We start from the raw sequence: 23,736 nt of genomic DNA on the forward strand, positions 1-23,736 counted from the left end.
GGGGGGGAGTGGCCCAGGGGACCAAACGAAATTTTTCCTTAGAAGTCTAGTGGGGCTACATGCCCACCAAATTTCATGTTCCCCGGTGTTTCGGTGTCCCTGGTATCGTTGACGAAAAATTTAAGGGGGCCCCAGCGCGGGGGGGGGGGAAGTGGCCCCCGGGGACCAAACAAAATTTTTCCGTAAAAGTCTAGTAGACCAACATACCATAAAAATTTCTTCATCCTCGGTGCCACGGTTCAGGTAGTTATTTAGGAAAAACTGAATTTTTGGGGGTTTGGGGGGGCCCAGCGCGGGGGGGGAGTGGCCCCCGGGGACCAAACGAAATTTTTCCTTAGAAGTCTAGTGGGGCTACATGCCCACCAAATTTCATGTTCTCCGGTGTTTCGGTGTCCCTGGTATCGTTGACGAAAAATTTAAGGGGGCCCCAGCGCGGGGGGGGAAGTGGCCCCCGGGGACCAAACAAAATTTTTCCGTAAAAGTCTAGTAGACCAACATACCATAAAAATGTCTTCATCCTCGGTGCCACGGTTCAGGTAGTTATTTAGGAAAAACTGCATTTTTTGGGGTTTGGGGGGGCCCAGCGCGGGGGGGGAGTGGCCCCCGGGGACCAAACGAAATTTTTCCTTAGAAGTCTAGTGGGGCTACATGCCCACCAAATTTCATGTTCCCCGGTGTTTCGGTGTCCCTGGTATCGTTGACGAAAAATTTAAGGGGGCCCCAGCGCGGGGGGGGAAGTGGCCCCCGGGGACCAAACGAAATTTTTCCGTAAAAGTCTAGTAGACCAACATACCATAAAAATTTCTTCATCCTCGGTGCCACGGTTCAGGTAGTTATTTAGGAAAAACTGCATTTTTTGGGGTTTGGGGGGGCCCAGCGCGGGGGGGGAGTGGCCCCCGGGGACCAAACGAAATTTTTCCTTAGAAGTCTAGTGGGGCTACATGCCCACCAAATTTCATGTTCCCCGGTGTTTTGGTGTCCCTGGTATCGTTGACGAAAAATTTAAGGGGGCCCCAGCGCGGGGGGGGAAGTGGCCCCCGGGGACCAAACGAAATTTTTCCGTAAAAGTCTAGTAGACCAACATACCATAAAAATTTCTTCATCCTCGGTGCCACGGTTCAGGTAGTTATTTAGGAAAAACTGCATTTTTTTGGGTTTGGGGGGGCCCAGCGCGGGGGGGGAGTGGCCCCCGGGGACCAAACGAAATTTTTCCTTAGAAGTCTAGTGGGGCTACATGCCCACCAAATTTCATGTTCCCCGGTGCTTCGGTGTCCCTGGTATCGTTGACGAAAAATTCAGTAAGGTGACGGGAAAAAAAAAAAAAAAAAACTTTGACAATCCCTATATGACCACTTTCGCTAGCTACGCTAGCGGCGGTCATAATTAACAGAGTTTAACTCTATTGTGTTTCATTTGAAGTCACCATAACAGTGATTAGTGTTTCCATTAGTTGGGCTCTTAACTCTTATTATATCTTTTGTCTTTTTTGGCTGCTGTGACAGTGTGTTTGTCAAACACATTTGCAGCAGCAAAGAAAGCTAAAGTGAAATGAGATCAGGTGATGATGGTTACCTGTTGATGGTTTTATAATCATCAGTAAGGAACCTATTTCACTTATCTCTTTGGAATTTAATAATTGTGTTGATCCATTAATGTTTTCACATCACAAACCCTGTGTCACTGCAGCGTGAGATCTGGTAATATTATAACAATCAGTTAGAAGACTTTAACAAACATGAGCATGAAACATTACTGTTTTATGACAAACACAGACATCAATAACCAACATATGAATCTCAACAATGGTGACAATCAAAAGTACCTTGCTGCAATGCATGCTGGGTACCATCATTGTACAAAACTCCCAGCATGCATTGCAACATGAATAAATTATGCAGCTGAATTGTCCTATTATTTTGTTTAATTCTAAATATGTGCTTTTTTTTTTTTGCTGTTGTTTTTGTTGTGACATTTAGTAGCTTTTCAGTGATGTTCTGAATTAATCTGTTTATCGAAAAAAAAATATATATTGTCACCATTGTTGAGATTCATGCGCTGACTCTGTGTGTCACCGTGGATTCATTTTTCGTGCTCATGTTTATTAAAATCTTCTAACTGATTGTTATAATATCGCTGGACCTCACGCTGCAGTAACACAGGGTTTGTGATGTGAATATATTAATGGATCAACACAATTATTAGATTCAAATTACCTCAGTGATTCAGTCTATTTCATGACAATTATAAAACCATCAACAGGTAACCGTCATCACCTGATCTCATATCACTTTAGCTTTCTTTGCTGCTGCAAATGTGTTTGACAAACACACTGTCACAGCAGCCAAAGAAGACAAAAGATATAATAAGAGTTAAGAGCCCAACTAATGGAAACACTAATCACTGTTATGGTGACTTCAAATGAAACACATTAGAGTTAAACTCTGTTAATTCTCAATAAAAAACTTGTGTAGAAGTCTGACAGAAATAAAGTCAGTCTGGTTAGTAATAAGTGAAGCTGGTAATGCTGTTTGTGGAGTTGTTTAATCCTCCTCTGCTGAGATCTTCACAGATTTAATGTCTTCTTTTCTCTTCAGTGGATTTCATCTAAGGCTGTGGCTGAAGTCAGTTGTAGTTCTTGTGTTTCTGCTCGTCTCTTTTTCTGTTCTCTTCTTTCTTTCAGTGATTCTTTTTGTTAACAGGCTTATTAAGGCTGAAATGACTCCATATTTAATATACACAGATTTTGTGGCTCAGATAAGGTCCAGTTCTGGTTTATTTCTTTGCTCTTGGCTGAGATGTGGCATTGCTATGGCCTGCTTGTGGCCCAGATCTGGCAAACAGGAGCGGCCCACCCAAGTGCCGTAATTCCACGCTGCATGTGGGCCAGATCATCTTTCCACGTGTGCCAGATGTGGGCCGGATCTGGGCCGACACAATGTTGCTATGTGGGAAATCTAATATGAAGAGTAATTTGTTTATAGTCTCTGCACAGGAGGGACTCTGTGTTGTTTTCAAAACAAAGGAAAATATGTATTTATTGGCCACAACATGCTGTAAAATATCAGCATATGGAGTATCAGCAAAAACCCAATATGGTGCATCTCTGGTGTTTAGTGATGTATGAAGAACAGAGGATTGAACTATTATTCAATCTGGAAAAATCCTTCACTAAGACACAGTATATTTCACTCACCCGGTTATGTGTGTATCACTGTTGTTTCTCTCTGGACGCTGTTTAATGTGACACAGAGACACTGAGGAGTTAAAATGATAAACCCCAAATCCAGCATAGAGGGGTTCAGTGAATGTGTGTGTGAATGTGTGTAAGTGTGTGAGTGTGTGTGTGTCAGAGACGCTGTAGAAGGACAGAGTGCCGGCCGACACGTCCACAAACACTCCTACTCTCTTACAGGATCCAGAACCAGCAGAAACAGCAGTGCAGTTACTATTGTGCCAGACAGAGAGTGTGTGATTATAGCAGATCAGACTCCAGGACTTCTCATTACATCCAAACACACAGTCATAACTCTCTCTTTTCCTCTGGATTCCTTTATATGACACTGATATTTGAGTATAATCTCCACTCCATTCAGCCTCCCAGTAACAGCGTCCAGTCAGACTCTCTCCACACAGAACCTGAGGATAACACTCAAATCTCTCTGGATGATCAGGATACGACTGACTCTCAGACACCCATGTCACCTTTCTGTTCTCCTCAGACAGAACGAGATCAGTGTGTGCTGTGTTTGGATCCAGTGTGAGATCAACGGCATCTGAACACAAGAACACACACATTACAACAGCAACATTTACAACAACACACAATAAAACTGTGTTTGAGGACTTACATCTGTGTAGTCTTGATGTCATCATGAACTCTTTAACTTCTGAACCGTGATCCACACTAGAAAACACACACACACACACACACACACACACACACACACACACAGAGAGAGAGAGAGTTGACATTGGCTTGCATCGAGGGACAAATGAATTTCTACAGTATATCAATATTTTAACAAATATAAAATAATGTATAATTGACCCTTCGCTAAGCCCCGCCCTCCTTAATTACTGTTGCTACGCCTGTCAAGCTTTCGCGCCTGGCACTTCTATTACAGTGTGCAACGGTTTCAGACATTCCCAAGGAGATAATTAGTCATTTTTGGCGAACAGGTGAAAATCTGAGAGAGCAAGACAAAAGGGAATGCAGTATGCATTTGAGGGATATATCCAAGACATAATATGCAAACAATTAGAGAATAATTTTTATCAAAATTGAAGCTAAAGCCTATAACGTTAGGTCCCAGCGCAAGCAGCCGCCTCGTACGCTGACCATACAAACTGAGGAACAGCTTTGTGCATGCACAGCAAGGTAAGTGAAATTTGAAAATAGTCTAATATCTATAAATCAAACAGCTTATATCCATAAGTATTGTGGAATAAACACAAGACATTAGCCTGACCACTTTGCAATGATAACATTCTCCCGCTTATATTTTTAGTGCGCCAGGCTAACGTTACTGCTCACACGTTGTGGGTCACATAAGTGTTATGAAATGATTAAGTTTGCATACCAACCTTTTCCTTGGAGATCTCCGGCAAGCCCCCTGATGTCCCCTCCTTTTACTAACTACCTTTAACTTTTACTAGAACTAACACCGGGAGGGTCGCGATCGGATTGGGGTAACGTTACTGGTTTGGCCGTCGATTAACAAAATGCTGAAATATATTTTTAATTAACGTAAGTTATGTCAGTGAGCCTCCGTCTTGCCTTTAATCACACTGCTTGATCCACGAGCTGGACAATAACTTTATTCTAGAGCTGCTATATAAAGCCAAAACACTTTACTTTTAATTTCCTATTATCAATGTAAAGCTGCTTTGGAACAATCTACATTGTTAAAAGCGCTATATAAATGAAGATGACGCCCGGCATTTCTCCCCTTGGGTTTTAGGTTTCGGGAAGGGAACAAAATCCACCACCCCGTCCAAACTTTTAGGATACCGGGTATCAGATTTGCACAATCCATACACACAACGCTTCGGCATGTTTCCATCGCTCGAAAGCTTGCCAGAACTCCTGTGCCTAGTTACGGTTGATAATCCACGATTGGCCGGTGGTGGTTTTCGGGCATGGCTTAGCGAAGGATCATACGACGCATTCAACGAAGACGCTCAAGCGGTTGCCATGGTAAAGAACACCACCTGTGGTTGACATATCCTGTATCTGAGACTAAATCACTAAATGTTGAGAAAGCAACAGAATATTGTGTTTTTCTCCTCTCTTCTTCTGTTCTCTTTTCTTATTATCTCATCTTCCCTCTTCTCGTCTTTTCTTCTCTCTTCCCTCTCTTCATAAAGCTCCACTGAAGGGTTGCCAGATATCACAAAAAAAACTAAACAAACCACTTAAAAACACAATATAATAAACTGACAAAACTGAACCAGAGGAACCAATATGAACAATATAACTAGTATTAAAGGAGAACTCCGGTCAATTTCAACATTGAGCTCATTTTTTTGTAAATTTGGAGTGCTGTCAATACAGAGAACAACGACAAAAATCGGTGTTGCCTACACCGCGTTATCCTCTTTTTAAAATTTGCACCCTGTTGACCTCAATGGGGCAAGTTTTAAACCTGCTTTTAGCCTTGAAAATCCTTGAAATCACTCACATGACCTGTGCACTTGTAATGACACATCAAGGATGTTAAGAGGCTAAAAGCAGGTTTAAAGGGGACATATCATGCTAAATGCACTTTTTTAGCCCTTAAATGCATTTTGTTGTATATTTGGAGTATTTAGAAGTACAGAAAAGATTAAATTATTCTCTTCAGGTGCTTCGTTGATATCTGTAGATTCTGTTTTGGTCATATTTTTCAACCTGTTCAGATTTTTCTGTTATCTATGACGTTTTTTGAACTATCACGTCACAGTATTTGCAGCGGAACTGCCAAATAAGGACATTGACTTCCGGCCCAGCACTTCGAGCAATCCGCCATTATTATTTCTCGCTGCAATTTTGTAGTCCAAGCTAAAGGATGCAGAAGTTACGAGACTCGGAGAAATTAGTTAAAATGATCGGTTGTTGGATGTAGTAACCCACACGCTTCATTACACCGTCTAATGTAGATGAACTGCCGCGCTTGTGGCGCATGTTTAACTGAAAGAACGAGCAGAGAGAGAGAGAGACCCGGTCTCGCGCGCGCTCGCACTCTCTCTCAGAGCCCGGCGAAAGTGTAAACAAAACATCACCGTCTCCAAACTAGACGCTGTCTTGCTCTCTCTCCCTCGCACATATTAATCAAAATAAATCGACACGGTGGTAAAAGGTCGGAAGACCAAAGTTTCATGTGTAAATACAGTAACACACCATTGCGATACATCCATATGAAGACGTTGTTCTGCAGGTTCGTCGTCTTCATTTTCATTTCGCTCCGGCTCCAACTCTGGCTCGAACATCTAAGGCTGGCTGGACAAGTCTTCCGTTGTTGATATTTTGTTAATAACGTGTGAATAAAAAGTTTCTGTGCCGCTAGATAATCCTATCTCTGCTATCAGACTACAAAAATGGCCGAACGGGGTGGAGTTGAACCTCTGCAACCTGGAGAGGGGGCGGGTTATGAAGTGTCTCAATTGCATTTAAAGAGACCGCACCAAAACGAGTTGCTTTCAGACGCACATCAGAAAAGGGGTAAAAAAGGGGCCCGTGGAGCTATAATAATGAGGAATTCAGACCCAAGCATTGCAGTTCCGCTTTATATAGACTACAAATGTATGATTTATATGTAAAAAGGAACAATTTAAAAGCATGATATGTCTCCTTTAAAACTTGCCCCATTGAAGTCAACAGGGTGCACATTTTAAAAAGGGGATAACACGGTGTAGGCAACACCGATTTTTGTCGTTGTTCTCTGTATTGACAGCACTCCAAATGTACAAAAAAATGAGCTCAATGTTAAAATTGACCGGAGTTCAATTTAGTTCGAAATGTTTTGAAAAGGCAAGACATTTATTATGAATAAAAAATGTCAATATAAATATTTAGATATTATAAATTGATTGAAGAAGTAACATACAATTGAAAATTAACAATTTGACAAAACTTAAAGTTTAATTACACCTATGAATCGTATTTAATTTCAATAAATTTGAGATTTCCTTATTTATAAGGAGGATCAAAGGCTTCAGGAAAATAAACTATTTAAATTCAAAAACAAGAATAAAAAATAAAAACTATGCATATATTGAATCAAAAAATTATTCAAAATCAAGAATCTATTTTCACTCACTCATACACACACTCTCTCTCACTTTCTCTCTCTCTCTCTCACACACACACAATTTATTACAGTTTGTATAAAACAGACACACAGAAGGCCCTATTTTGCACCCAGCGCAATTGACTTTGTACACTGACATAGCTTTGTACACTGACATACCTATTTTGCACCCGCGCACAGCGGACTTTTCCCTCCACAGAACGTCGGTTAACTAAGAAATACACTTGCGCTCCCCGGGGCGGTTCAGCGCAAAGAGGAGGCGTGTTCCGGCGCAAACGTTCCCTGGTGCTATTTTACAGGTTTAGAAAACAATTCCGCCACTGATCAGGAAAAACCTAGTCTAAAGTCAGTGGCGCATGCTTGGCCGTAATCAATGTAGCGTGTGCACAACGCGCATACACTTTGATTCTCTCATCTACACAGAAGCAGCAGTTTTCATTTTTTCAAATCATACATTATTATGATAGATAGATAGATAGATAGATAGTTTATAAATATTATAATTCTTCTAAATACATCTTTTGTCCTTGCATTGTGGCTCAGTCAGTGTCACACCTGAATGAATGGCTCATTAGGCAGAGTCATTATGCAGAGTAGGTGGGACATTGTAATCTAAGGTGTAAACTACTCCTCCCCCTCGCATATTGGCTTTCCAAGCAAAACCTGTTTTACACCATTTGAATCAATGTATTTTTTTTTGTGAACGATAAAGCAAGACTATTTTCACATAATTTTGAAGCTAGAACTCAAAGGGACAACATCCATTAGTCAAAAGTCTTGTGGACACATTTAATATGTGTTTTGTGGTCTTAATTCAGCAACTTTCATTTTAATTTTTTCCAATAACCACGCATAAACATTATTCTCTTAAAAATACAAACATCTACATACAAGTTGCTCGCATATTATGGTAGCCCTGTTTTTGCTATATAGAGTGAATTTACACCTTTGCCATTAACATGTTTATAAATAACTGAAAAAAGCACAAATGTCAAGGCATGTCAGAACATCTCAAGGGCCCCAAAAACACCTTGGTCCCCAGAGGGTTAAAGGGAATGTGAGATGACGCTCTGATTGGTTTATTTCACGTTATGCCCAAACCACACCTATGAATAATGAAGCGACTTCAGACCAACCCATTTCAGATTTGCGCCAGGCGCAAGAGTCATTTATCCCGCCGGTAAAATAGCAACAGCGCCCAAGACCCGCCCACAAAGTTACTTGCGTTTCGCGATTGCGTTTCAGATCGTTAAAATAGGTCCCAGAATCTTCTCATATTGTGACCACGATCACTTTGTTTTGTACATGAACAGTTCACATCACACACACACACACACCTTGCTTGTTGTGTCCAGACTGAACTACTGTAAAGCTCTCTCGTCTATCAGTGGATATATTAGGGATCCGCTGGCAGACACCTGCTTTCAAACGCTCCTGTGTAGCCAACAGTGATGCGCGGGTCAATGTATAAACAAACCGCACCCGACCGACGTTTTCAACTAACCCGCCCGCAACTCGGACCGCAAAAAACGAAAAAGAAAATATTGTACCCGACCCGCTTCCTGACCCGCATTTTTTTTTAAAGTAGCTATAATGCTCATCGTAGCGTCTTAATATAACTTAATATTCTAATTTTGTCAAGAATTATAAAAAATCGTCAATATAAGCTCATAATTTGTACTAAAATAGTCAAAATGTTTAGTTTTAAAAACAATTTTGCTGGCTATGTCTATTTTAATGTTTCTGCGCAAGTTCAGCAGACAGTGAGGTTCGGGTTTGTTCCGATCAGAGCTCGTGAGCGGAGAGCGCATTTCTGAATATTCCGCTCCGCTCACGGTCGCTCGCCCAACCCAGATGGCCTGCTGGTTCGAAAATATGTGGAATAAGGGCTGCCTCCGACTAATTTTTTTTCTAGTCGACTAGTTGTTCATTTAAGCCATTCGTGGACAAATCGCCCCTTTATATTAAATTAATTACTTAAATAGGCTAGCCTACAGGAATAAGCGTAATGACCGCACGCATAAAGCTTGCCACAAAGAACCGGTTAAAGTAATGATTATGAATGTGTCTAAATTAGCAAGGAGACATTTAATTGTTTAGTAATAAACTGGTGTTTTCTGTGTCGCTGCAAAGATGAAGTTGACAATGCGGAGATTGCGGACTCGCCATGAACGCCAGAGAGAAATGCACATTAGCCTACATAATCAGAGAATATAGCCTATTTATTTTGGTTTGAATATTTTCGTTTAAACGTAGACATTTCAAGCTTTCTGTAATATATAGCCTATATTTATCAAATCTGTGAGGCACAAGCTGAGTTTCGGCGCCCTCCAGTTCACATGCAGTGATCGCGTACCGGCGCCTTATTTTGTCTGCTATATTTGCTTCTTATTTAATAAATACGGGCAATTGATTGATAAAACATTGATCAAAATTAAGATACAATTTATACAAAACGAAAATCTTTTAAAAAGAGTTTTCTATAAAACAAAACTTAATGAAGTCGTCAAAATCATGTTTTACCAAAAACAGCGCCGTTGCTAGGAGGGCGTCAGCGCCTCTGCCTCTCAGCGCCTCTGCCTCGCGAGTGGATGATAGCCCTGAAGACGCCTAGCAATGGTATACCTTTACTGGTAGTATACCTTTAGTTAAGTTATCGCAGCGCGCTAAGAGACAATGTTATCGGAAAATGCAGCCCAGGTATATGCATAATGGAGATTCCAAAGCTCTCTTCTTTGGTCAGAACCATGGAGAGCGATCGAGGATTTACTTTTACAATGCAACACAATATTTAAAGAGCATCAAGCTATTAAAATCTATATTATGTATACGCACAGATAATATAACAGTAGGCTATATTAGTCAATATTTTTTTATTAGGTTAAGCAGTGATTGGATAACGTTTTTTTATTTTTATTTTATTTAACGTTTTTAATTTAAGGCCCACCCACAATTGGTCTGGCTTATCCAAAACTGGAATCCTGGCGCCGTGCCTGGTTGGTCGTGCCAGTTTTGTGGTTATCAAATGTGTAAATAGCATCGCAAGAAGTAGCCTACACATGACAAAGCCAGCACTTTGGTCATCATCTTTCATTATTTCGGCAAATGTCTCCCACACTTTGCTCTTTCTATTTGTGTATTTGCGGAGCTTCCACTCCCCAGTCTTCACCTTTTCTCTTGCCGCCTCCATCTCTACCTGCAGACTGAGCTCGTGCGTCATCTTCGCGCCAGTTATTCAGCCAATAAAGTGTAAATTAAATTTAAAACGTATTCATAGAAAATTGTGTCTAGAACTATATAAATGACAAAGGTTTAATTGGCATCTTTATTTCAAACGACCCGACCGACCGCGACCCGAATATCATTAAAAATATTTTTGGATGACTCGTAACCGCGGGTAACCGCGGGTGACCGCAGGCACCCGCTCATTTCGGATCAACCCGCGCATCACTGGTAGCCAATCAGAGACATATATATATATTGAGGGCATGAAAGCATGAACACAATGGACAACCAGAGGTGTTTAAGAATTCGTTCAACAGCGCTCAAAAGGTTAGAGGGACATGCTGGTATCGTATGGTCATATTTTTTAAATTTCAGTACCGACTTGATACTGAAGTCGGTACTTTTGACAATACTAGCCCTATTTACGAATGTTTTGTTAAAGTTGGGGACACCTAATATTCAAAAATATTATTGATCTGCCTGCACTGGGGAAAAGATGGCGCCGTTGTCTCTGGCTGATGACGAGCTGATGATGGCTGAAAAGATGACAGCCGTCTGTCTCTCTGGATTTCCTTTTGCCTGTCTGCAGTTATATATCTCTTTTCCTTTATTAATTTAAGTGTGGCCTACCATGTCACTAGGGATGTCACTTTTGTGAAAAAATCCTGTTCGATTTTTGAGACATAAGTGTTTATTGAATCGATTGTTAAATCGATTTTCCATGTCTAAAGACGTTTCCATTTTAAACACCAAATATGGGCAAATCCACGGACAACTAACAGGCATTAGGACGAACGTAAAGAGGGCGCTTGAGACGCGCACAAGTCAGCAATATTCCTGTTGATTTATTGGCGTGAAGTTTCGTGCACAATGACAAACAGGAGAGCAACATTCTCGGAAAACAATAAGCAGAGTGGACTGCCATAACATCAATGAAAAACATTACTGCAGTCTTCAACATGCCTGTGTTTACAGTTAGAAATGTCAAACAAATTTTGCCTACGTAGGCGATTGTTGACCGTAGCCCGAATCTGTATCTGTATGCATGACGAGACTGTCTGAATACCGGCAGAATTCACATTTTTGTAGTAAAAAGAGAAACATTATGCAGAAGTATAATTGGCTGTTATGTGTGTTTGTCAGAGTTGCTGTGTGACGCACGTTCGCTGCGGGCATATCGTGACGAGCTGGACGCGCTCCGAGAAAAGACCTTTAAAATCGATTCCCTATTTTCGTTTTCGAAACTTGTGTTGGTTGGTCCGATCGATTGTGCAATCGATTTTCGAACGTAAAGTGACAGCCCTACATGTCACTGAATCACTTATGACTGCCAGTCGTTACTCAATATCAGAACAACTATGGAGTTCGGCTATAACAAAGGCGTGTTGGCCGAGTGCTCCAGCTTTCCTGAGAACTCTGCCTCTGTGCTTACGCCGTGTGCCGCCTGTACTTCCTTGGAGGAAGTGCCACAGGAGGAGAGGAAAGCGGGGTGGTGCGGCCGTTAGGCTGAAGTTAGAATTGGCGTCTGGACTGGTTGGTTGGCCCTATCGGAACGCTTGTGTCCTTGAGAGGGATCATGGATTTTACATCGCGAGGCGCTCGCGGGAGACGCCCTATCAATGGATATGTCATCTGGCTGGGGACTCGTCAGTGCAGCCACGGCGGCGACGTGTCCCTTTTTTGTGGCGTGGTGGAGTGGATCAGCGGCACCTTCGCTCATTGGAACGGGTACCTCATCAAGCAGCACAGCTGCACAGCCTGTCAGTGACTCTGTATCTATTAGGATGGTTTTAATAAATTCCAGATCGTTGGGAAATAATACATTTATTTTTAATGACATTATAACCACTGGCAACATTGACTTTTTATTTGTGACGGAGACCTGGCTTCCTGTTGGTGGTATTAGCTCTTTCTCGGAACTCCTACCAACTACAGTTCCCTTTCGAAAGGGAACTCTACACTACGTCAGAATGACGCTATGGGGAACGCCTCAGGCGTGACAGGTGTCTGAAATCAAATATCAACTCACGTCAATCATGTTGACCGGCGACAGCCCGTGAATCATCAGCTTGATTGATTAACGAGCGACCTGGATGTATAAAGGGGAGCCTTGCACACATGACAACATCTCTTCGTCTTCAGGGACTGTTTGTCTGTTTTGAGAATATCGCAAGTGAAGCGCGGGAGGCTCTCGAGAGAGCCTCTTGTGCAAACTGTGAGCGTTTTTTTAAAGATGCTCCGCTACTCTTCGGACCCTTTTCTCGAGGGAGGAGGGTTCAGCATCTCCGTGGTGAGAAGAAATATCTCGGCGAGCGTGAGAAAGAAAAATCCGTGCGCTGTCGGATGTTTCAACCTTGCACCTGTTGACTTTCTTCTCGAGGGATGAAAGCTATATTTATTTTAACGGCTCATTTCTCGCGCTTGCCGAGGCAGTGTGTAGATTACGAGAATGTATGAATAAGTATTAAAACAGTATTGTCTGGTGGTTATGGCTGCATTTAATTCTATGAATTAAAATGATGAGCAGTGAACAAAAAGAGCAGGTGTAATTCTGGTATTTTTGTAAAATGTGAAATTAACATATTTCTGTTTCTTTTCAGACCACGTCTCCTGTTTTAGAGTCTGGGGCAAAATGGTTTGGGGTAAGAAAGTAAATCTAAAGATTTTTTAGATGGTCAGGTAGTAGGTCTTAACAGGCCTCCTTGACCAGACAGTCCCCATTTTGCAACCGGACAGCGCTTAGAATGTGGTTATCAGGTTATAGGCCTCACTAGGCCTTCCTGAATATAGCTTCCACATACTATGGTTGAATGAGCTCCCACATACTGTGGCTATCAGGTCATAGGCCTCACTAGGCCTTCCTGAGTATGAGCTCTCACATACTGTGGTTTAATATTCAGCTCCCACATACTGTGTTCACCAGGTGCTGCGGTTGCCAGGTTACAGGCCTCACCAGGCCTTCCTGGTTATGACATTAATTTAGACATTGACAAGTTCTCATAGCTTATAATAAGCTAGCTTTTAACAGTATGTGTAGTAGGCTTCCTCTCCATATGAGGGTCATATTGCTGAGGCCTCCATATACTTATTGAGCCTAGGCTGGCTAGTTATTGCCAAATATATGTGCTAGGCTTCCTCTCCCTGTGAGAGTTGTACTGCTGAGGCCTCCATATACATATTGCATGTTTCAGGCTTCCTCTACTTTTAGAGTCATCCTGCTGAGGCCTTCATGCAAATAGCAAGCTAGCTTTTTGTCAGTATATGTTGTAGGCTTCCTCTCCATTTGAGAGTCATACTGTTGAGGCCTCCATATACATATTGCATGTTTCAGGCTTCCTCTACTTTCAGAGTCATTCTGCAGAGGCCTTCATGCAAATAGTTTTAAATAGCTTTTGTCAGTATATGTTGTCGGCTTCCTCTCCATTTGAGAGTCGTATTGCTGAGGCCTCCATGTATTTATTTTATTGCATATGTTTATTGCTAGATATATGTGCTAGGCTTCCTCTCCATTTGAGAGTCATACTGCTGAGGTCTCCATATACTTACTGTATTACGTATGTTATTGCTAGATATATGTGTTAGGCTTCCTCTCCATGTGAGAGTCGTACTGTTGAGGCCTCCATATACATATGGCATGTTTCAGGCTTCCTCTACTTTTAGAGTCATCCTGCTGAGGCCTTCATGCATGTAGCAAGCTAGCTTTTGTGTTCGTTTATGTAGTAGGCTTCCTCTCCATATGAGAGTCGTACTGCTGAGGCCTCCATATACATATTGCATGTTTCAGGCTTCCTCTAATTTCAGAGTCATCCTGCAGAGGCCTTCATGCAAATAGCAAGCTAGTTTTGTGTTAGTATATGTAGTAGGCTTCCTCTCCATTTGAGGGTCGTATTGTTGAGGCCTCCATATACTTATTGTATTGCTGATATATGTGCTAGGCTTCCTCTCCATATGAGAGTCGTACTGCTGAGGCCTCCATATACATACTGCATGTGTCAGGCTTCCTCTGCTTTCAGAGTCATCCTGCAGAGGCCTTCATGCAAATAGCAAGCTAGTTTTGTGTTAGTATATAGGCTTCCTCTCCATATGAGGGTCGTATTGTTGTGAGCTTCCACATACTGTGGCCTTCCTAAGAATGAGCTCCCACTTACTGTGGTCGCCAGGTTACAGGCCTCATCAGGCCTTCTTGGATTCAGAATGGCTAAGTACATGCAATGTCTTTCATGTACTTTCTATAATCCATATTTATGGTAAGGGTTGTGCGCTGTACGCTTAATTCCCTTTCTTACGTGGCCCAGACTTCGGTTCTAGGGCCTTTCTGAAAGTAAGCACAGGTTGTGGTCCCCAGGTTACAGGCCTCATCGGCCTTCCTGATATGAGCTCCCACATGCTGTGGTCGCCAGGTTAGAGGCCTCACCGGCCTTCCTGAAGGTAAGCTCCCACATATTGTGGTTGAATACAAGCTCCCCCATGTTGTGGTTGCCAGGTTAGAGGTCCTACCAGGCTTTTTCTGGAGGTAAGCTCCCTTTAGGCCCTCACAGGCCTCCTCAGTGTTTTGAAACACAAACACTGGGTAGATCCATGGATCGAGTAGAGAAACTCCCCTCGCTGGCAAGGGTTGTAAAGCACTATGCTGAGTTATACTCTCCAGGATGTCCCGTCTCTGAGATCCGGGCTGAGTGGTTCACTGCCTGCTTCGCAGTCCCTCGGGTTGGATGCCTTCCTAAGGCAAGTTCCAGAGGCTCTGTCTTCGGACAGACAGGAAGTGGCCAGACTGTAGTGTCTTATGTAGTGACACCAGGTCAGGCCTGCCTGGTGGCATTTCAGGTGGCACGTTCCCCTGAATAGTGACTGGCTGGGGTTCCCTCGGGTCCCCTAGCCACATTCCCTAGAAGGGACCCTTTCTAGTTTTTGAATTGTGGTCCTAGGCCTTTGAGCTGGCCCAGGTAGACCTTCCTTTAAAGCTGTGGAGGTTTTTCTGTGGTATCCTTTAGCTTGGGCTATGACCGTAGGGAATGCTGTCACTGACAGCCCAGTGTGACCTGAGGGCATGCACTCCCCTTAGCATGGTGGCGTTGGTATATCGTTCCCCATAGCGTCATTCTGACGTAGTGTAGAGTTCCCTTTCGAAAGGGAACGTCTCAGGTTACAACTGTAACCTATGTTCCCTGAGAACAGGGAACGAGACACTACGTCTTCCTGCCATGCCTCTGGGCCTGCCTGCAACAGTCCCTTCAGACGATAGGATGTTGTCATGTGTGCAAGGCTCCCCTTTATACATCCAGGTCGCTCGTTAATCAATCAAGCTGATGATTCACGGGCTGTCGCCGGTCAACATGATTGACGTGAGTTGATATTTGATTTCAGACACCTGTCACGCCTGAGGCGTTCCCCATAGCGTCATTCTGACGTAGTGTCTCGTTCCCTGTTCTCAGGGAACATAGGTTACAGTCGTAACCTGAGACGTTTTTTAATGCTTTTAGTTTTTTTAATTGCAGGTTTTTTTATGCTTTTTCTGCAGTTTTTTCTGATGCTGAGCAGGTGTTCTCTATTAAACATCTAAATACAGAAGATATCGATGAGCAATTAAGTTATAATTAATTTAATTCTCTCTGTATCAACGCTCTTGACACTGTTGCACCCCTGAGACTTAAATGTCAGAAACATAATTCTGAACCTTGGCTGAATAGCAACACTCGCCAATTAAGACAACTTTGCAGAAGAGCGGAGCGTAGATGGAAAAAGGACAGGCTGCAGGTGTCCTATGAAACTTTGCGGGATTCCTTAAAGGCATACCAAAAAGCTGTTAAAACAGCTAAGTCTCAATATTTTTCTAACTTAAATCTCAAATAATCCAAAGATCCTGTTTAAGGTCCTAAATTCTGTTTTTAATCCTGTAAGTAACAATCATCTTACTGAATCTGCTTCTACATGTGAGAATTTTCGCAATTTTTTTGTTGAGAAATTGGCAACAATTAGACGGTCCTAGTGCCTTTAGACACTCTCTCGGCCATCAGGTTTTTAAACTCTTTTGACCCAATTACCATGGCTGGTCTAACAGATATAGTCGCTAAGTTGAAGCCTACTGTCTCATCTCATCTTGATACTGTTCCTACATGGTTCTTCAAACAGATTTTTTATAATGTGGGGCATTGGATTTTGTCTATTATAATCTGCCTTCTCTCAAATTTTGTCCCTGCTCTTTGCAAACATGCCCTGGTGAAACCCATATTAAAAAAGCCAAACACAGACATTACTGATTTGTCAAATTTTAGACCTATTTCAAATGTATCTTTTATATCTAAGATCCTTGAGAAAACTGTGTTATTGCAACTACAGAGTTTCCTTGATGAGAATAGCATCATAGAGAAATTTCAGTCTGGTTTTAGGACTAATCACAGTACTGAATCTGCTTTATTGAGAGTTTTAAATGATATTTTGTTGTCTCTTGATTCTGGGGATTCTGGATCTAAGGGCAGCATTTGACACTGTTGACCACAGAATTTTACTGTCACGCCTTGAAAAGTCTGTGGGCATCCGAGAAAATGCTCTTAGCTGGTTTAAGTCCTATCTTACAAACAGAACCTTTTCAGTTGGTTTTGGAGATTCTGTTTAGTCCGTAGCTCCTCTTACCTATGGCGTACCACAAGGCTCCATTCTGGCTCCTACTTTGTTTTCATTGAATATGCTGCCGTTGGGATACATTTTTAGGAAACCAGGAGTGTCTTTCCTCTTATATGCAGATGATACTCAAATCTATCTGCCTTTTAAGCGCACTGACACAAAGGGCCTTGAAACCCTATCTGCGTGCCTAAATGACATAAAATCTTGGATGTCCTTACATTTTTTACATTTAAACGCAAGTAAAACAGAGGCTATTGTGTTTGGCCCCTCTTTAGGAGATGGAAAAAATACTTTTAATACTGCAGACCTGTACTGTGATATTAAACCTACGGTCAGGAGTCTGGGAGTGGTTTTGGATTCCTCCTTAAAGGAGTCATGACCTGTAATTTTCACTTTTCCACGAGAATCAATGTATGTTATGATTGCCTAACGATTATACACTGGCCGGGAAGCCGATATTTAAAAGTGAAGCGTTTGTTTACCCCAGGATTCGTAAACCAGCCCACGTGCACGCGCACTCAAATACGAGATTTTAATTTCTGCCCCGACTTGACGTCAAGACGGGGCAGGATATACCATATATCGACACCGCAGACCTATGCTGCAGGAAGCCCACCCTGCCCCTCTCCCCCTCATATTCAGTCGAGCGCCGCTATTACTGAATTCCGATTCGAAGTAGGCACCATAGACAGTATAAGAAGGTACGCACTCGACCGTGAAAGATGCAGAAACGTGGTGAACACGTGAGTTGCTCTGTTGTTGATTCATTCATAACATAATGATACATTTGCAAATCATTAGTTAATGATTAATTAAAGCAGACAACTGGAAGTTAAAGTACATTGCTTTGACCAACTGTGGTAATTAACGCATTCATTTACACTATTAGTTAATAAAATAAGTTATCAAGTAATTAAAACATTATGACATTTAATTAATAACAATTCATATATAACTTAATCTATTAATCATTTAGAATCTTTATTAGTTACTGATGCAGTAATCAATAATTAATGGCTTAGTTCTTCATTAGAGTCATACATTAACACATGATTATCTGTGCATTAGTTAAGCATGAATTAATGCTTATTAGTGCACCCGTATTGTAAAGTGTTACCATTTTTTTATATACTGTGTATTTTATCATAGAACCAACGGCATGTTTGGTCTCTATAAATTGGTACTTTGAAGATCGAAATGATCGTGTATATGATATATTGATAGCTGCGCAACATATTAGTATTACAAGAATCTTTCATAGTTTCTTCACCAGCAACCAATCCAGCTGCAAATGCAAAGGAGCACACTTAGAACAAAGATTCATAAATCAAACACAGAGGAATCTCCCGCTTGGAAATTCCCCTTTCTTATTGGTTGAGCTAACCCTGAAAGGTGGGACCTTTCTCAGGCTCATTAGAGACAAATTCACAGTGACTCCCTACTTCTTCTGGTTGATGTCTGTTGGGACATATCACTCACCATTTTACCTATGCATGTATGTATGTATGTTTTTTTTAGTTTAGTTATGTTTGTGATTTAGTTAATAAAACTTGTGCACAATACGTATTTGGTTCTGATTCTCTGCTTGCAGCAAAGTCCCTTTTACGATCTTGATCTTGTTACATGCTCTAAGCGCTGTACATGCTAAGAAACATTTATTTTTCGGTGGCCATGAAAAATATGCTTTTCTTAGAATAAATTATTAATCAGAAGAGTTCGTTGGACGAACTGTTTAAAGCTACAGTAGGGATCTTTTAGAAAACGTTAACTTAGCCTGAAAATTTGAAAAAGCACAACTCACAGGTCACTCCCCCTAGCTCTCTGCTGCGCTACAGCACTCCCTCCACAGCTCCTCCCCCACAACGGAGCCTGCCGTAAACGCGCACTCGCGCAGGCTAGTACACATGCAGGGCTACTGATAACGGCGGATAAACAGTTATCGCACATTCACTGGTAGGGACGAAACATCTACAATATGCTTTACATTGACTATGGCCTGCATGCCCATACTTTGACTACAAACTTGGTCCTCAAATCATTACGTATTTTGCAATACATGTAATGTAACTTCATAACATTGCATTATTTCTATAAGTTATAAATAGCAAGCAAGATAATATAATGGTAACGTTACAGTATGTAAGTAATTATTCTAGCGATGTGTAATGCTAAATAAGGTTTCAGCAACATGACAAGCCAGAGAATTATCAGGTTTCAATTGTTGCTTTGCACACTGCGTGACATTTTATCTGTATGTAATGAGTCAATGGGCTCCGACGGGCTTGTTTATCGTCATCGGTCTTTTTCCGTTTACCTGTCTTTGTTGTATGAGCTGGTGCCACTCGAGAAATTGGCAGTTTTGGTTGTTTGTCCACCATTAGCACAGCTGCGGCACACCGGTAATCTTGAGTTTGAACGACGGTACGTGGCTACGCGCTGTGCAAGAGAGGGGTGTGATCAGCTAAGACACTCCTCCTGGCTCTGATTGGTTGTTTCTGACCGGGAGCGGTGTATTTGTGGACTTCCTGCTCAGCTACTGTTCGGACGCCCTTGCTTACTGCTCCGCGCTTTGCTCTATCGCTTTTACATTTTATCTCCTATATTTTTATATTTTATTTCCTTTTATCACCTAATTTTAACTTCAGCAAATCAGCACAGTGCTCATACGACAAAGTTTGGATTACTACAAAAACGCAGAATTATTTCCCCCGACCAGCTTACATTCCGGGAAAGGAAAACACAACTGCCTACAAGGATAAGAGAAAATGCCTCTTCTGGAATCTTCTTGCTGCACCCAACTGCCACAGACTTTTACAAAAGATTGCAGTTCTTGAAACAAAATTACTTACGGGACCACCAAACCAGACGGAGCACACAACAGAGCTTCGTCATGGACACCCTCAGCATACCGGTGAGTCCCATGAAACTAGTGCTCCTCGACAGGTAGAGAAACAAGCCGATCGACTTAATAATCGATGGCACAAACAGGATGCGAGACCCAAAGGGACTCGAGACATCAGATTGTCACGAGCATCACATATTGCAGCAGTAGCATCCTCTACCCCAGATACAGCTCTGACAAGGATTGCAAACACTGGTCTACCACTGCCTATACATCTTGAGAACAGATTTGAAGTACTAATGAATGTAAATGAGGAATCCCCAAACGTGATGAATGTGATCGAACACAGACTGAATGGGCCAGTAGCTAACACTGATGCTAACTGGCGCTCAAGGTCGAGCAGACAGCGGCACTCAGCTCAGAGCGCAGCCGAGCCCAGGACTCTGATAGTGGGGGACTCCATAATCAGAAACATTAGCAGCAGGGATACAACTACGTGCTGCCTTCCACAAGCAACAACTTCTGATGTAAACAAGGAACTTCAGAACATTCTGATGAAACATAAGACTGCAAATCGACTCATCATTCATGTGGGGAAGAATGACATTCATAAAGAGCAGTCAGAACTCCTTAAGGAGGATTTCAATGAACTTTTTGAAACACTTAAAAGACTGAAAGTTCAAACATTCATCAGTGGACCACTCCCAGCAAGAGGAACAAACAGGTTTTCACGGTTGCTTGGGCTTAATACATGGCTGCATAAAAACCTGCAATATAAAAGGAGTAAACTTCATTGACAATTTCAATCTTTTCTGGAGTCAGAGACAGCCGTTTCATCGGGATGGCCGTCACCCAAACAAACTTGGTTCAAGAGTGCTAAAGGACAATATCTACTTCTTCCTCAATCATCCTTCTGCAGTGTGTGCCAATCAACTCAATCTGAACGGCACACACACACTTGGACACAATATGAATGACGACGGGACTTCACTTCAGCAGCAAAATGGACATGCGATTGACATATCACACAAGGACAATGATAACACCACTCCGCCACAACAACCTCTGCTCAAGGACTCAATCTCAGCTGAGCCCTGCCCACAGAGCTCACCACAGACAGACATATCAGAACTGCTTGAAGATTCAGCACCCAAGGACGACTTCCTGGAAAACAGCCAGGGAAGCCAGGACAGCATATCACAGCCTCCTATAACACCAGAGCAACAGCTCCTTTCACCAGATACTTTTCCCCTCTCTCCAGCATCACCACTTCTGTGCTTCTCACAGAAAATGGAAGAACTGGTGTATGCTGGAACCAGACTATCCCACTCTTTTGCTGCAAGCCCCCAGATACCAACCAAAAAAAGACAGGCACCATTACCACCAAAGCCTGCGGGCCCAGATCGCCCTCCCCCTCCTGTGAGAGCTCTTCGGCCTCTGCCACAACGCCAGGGCCCACACCCTCCTCCATCTGCTCGAGGTGAACCAAAAACAACTGATACCAGCTCTCAGTGATATGTGTCGGGTCCCCGTTTTGATAACAGTAACTTTCTCAAATGTTTACAGAACAAGCGGGAACCCAGTGTGCCTGTATATTTCTCTATTGCTGTTCTATTACAAGATAGAATGTCTAAGGCCTTCAATAGCCGTACAGCAAACCCAACTAATCTGCTGCCTGTTACACGTCAACCTAAGATTGATGTGGGGACAAAAAGTAAGACTGTTAAGTTAGCACTTTTAAACATTCGCTCACTTAAAAATAAATCACTTCTAGTCAACGACTTAATAACCACAAACAACGTGGATTTTATGCTTCTAAATGAAACCTGGCTAGAAGACAGCTGCAGTGCAACAAACCTTTAATGAAGCAGCCCCCCCAACTTTACTTTTATGAGTGTCTGCAGAGCTGTTAAGAGAGGTGGGGGTCTAGCTGCTCTTTTTAAAGATATCTATCAATGTAAGCAAATATCATTTGGGAATTACCCTTCTTTCGAATATCTGGGTGTTGTGTTAAAAGGTGCTCCACGCATTTTACTTTTCATTATTTACAGGCCTCCAAAATACTCTCCAGCCTTTGCTGAGGACTTTACAGAACTGTTATCAACAATTACCTCAGAGTTTGACTGATTTGCCATTGCTGGAGATTGTAACATCCACATAGATAGTGCAGAGAATAATATGGCGAAAGAAATCAAAACTGTTTTAAAAACTTTTGATCTGACTCAGCATGTACATGGACCCACACACAATCGTGGACACACTCTAGATTTACTTATCAGTAAGGGTCTAAACATTTCATCGATTGTTATTAAGGATGTTGCACTGTCTGATCATTTCTGTATTTTCTTTGATATATTGATCTCTCCTGCCACTGAAGCTAGATCTGTGTCTGTCAAGAAGAGATGCTTAAATGAGAACACTAGTGTACTATTTATGAAGGCTATATCCTTAACACCAAGTATATCTGCAGATTCTGTTGATTTTCTCCTTGATTCTTTTAACTCAAAAGTTAAAAGTGTAATTGATGAAATTGCTCCTGTTAAAGTCAGGAAGAAGAGTGGCAGACAAAAAGCACCTTGGAGAAACTCAACAGCAGTGCAAAATATGAAAAGACAAAGCAGAAAAGCAGAGCGCATGTGGCGGAAGACAAAACTTGTAGTCCATTATAACATCTACAAAGACAGCATCCATGCTTTCAATATGAAACTAGGTCAAGCTAGACAGACTTTCTTCTCAAATATTATAAACAGTAATTTAAACAACACACGCACTCTTTTTGCTACTGTAGAGAGACTGACAAACCCCCCAAGCCAGATTCCCAGTGAAATGCTCTCAGACAGCAAGTGCAGTGAGTTTGCTTCTTTCTTCTCTGAGAAAATCAATAATATCAGAAAGGTGATCAGCACATCCTTGAGTTGCCCTGGGGTTAGACAGATCAAACCACCTGAGAAAGTAGTTACTATGTCTGATTTCAAAGAAATTGATGGCAAAATTTTGGAAGAAACCGTACAGCACCTCAAAACATCAACCTGTGCTCTTGACACACTTCCCACATCATTTTTCAAACTGTGTTAAACAGTTTAGAAGCAGATCTTCAAATCTTCCAAACTCCCTGAAAACTGCAGTTGTCAAGCCCCTCCTGAAAAAGAACAATCTGGATAAGACCATATTAAGCAACTATAGACTGATCTCAAATCTTCCTTTCATAGGCAAGATCATTGAAAAAGCACCACAGCACAGAGACAGCGCTTATAAAGATAATAAACGATATTCGCTTAAATACTGATTCAGGCAAATTATCAGTGCTGGTGCTACTCGACCTCAGTGCTGCATTTGACACTGTCGATCATAACATACTTCTTGACAGGCTGGAAAACTGGGTGGGGCTTTCTGGGATTGTCCTAAAATGGTTCAGGTCATACTTAGATGGGAGAGGTTATTATGTGAGTATAGGAGATCATAAGTCTGAGTGGACATCCATGACATGCGGAGTCCCTCAAGGCTCAATTCTTGCGCCACTCCTGTTCAACCTGTACTGTATATGCTCCCAATGAGCAAAATAATGAGAAAGAACCAAATCTCTTACCACAGCTATGCAGACGACACACAGCTCTACTTAGCCCTATCGCCTAACGATTACAGCCCCATTGACTCCCTGTGCCAATGCATTGATGAAGTCAACAGTTGGATGTGTCAAAACTTTCTTCAGTTAAACAAAGACAAAACTGAAGTCATTGCGTTTGGAAACAAAGATGAAGT

At 42.0% G+C, this 23,736-nt stretch overlaps 1 protein-coding gene and 1 long non-coding RNA gene across 2 annotated transcripts in view; one reads left to right on the plus strand and one right to left on the minus strand.

The window, feature by feature from the left end:
* The window catches only part of LOC307169671, a 373,130-nt gene that overhangs the window by 339,083 nt on the left and 10,311 nt on the right, over window positions 1–23,736 (plus strand). The window lies entirely within an intron of this gene.
* LOC307167423 (NACHT, LRR and PYD domains-containing protein 1 homolog) overlaps window positions 1–23,736 on the minus strand; it is a 256,692-nt gene that overhangs the window by 221,468 nt on the left and 11,488 nt on the right. Inside the window, exons 3-4 of the mRNA XM_079886522.1 lie at window positions 3,849–3,904; window positions 3,194–3,773 (exon numbers count right to left, since the gene is read on the minus strand). Coding sequence (XP_079742648.1) covers window positions 3,194–3,773; window positions 3,849–3,904 — 636 coding nt within the window. The remainder of the gene's footprint in view (window positions 1–3,193; window positions 3,774–3,848; window positions 3,905–23,736) is intronic.

The sequence above is a fragment of the Squalius cephalus genome (assembly GCF_949319135.1).
Source record: "Squalius cephalus genome assembly, chromosome: 1".
NCBI lineage: Eukaryota > Metazoa > Chordata > Actinopteri > Cypriniformes > Leuciscidae > Squalius > Squalius cephalus.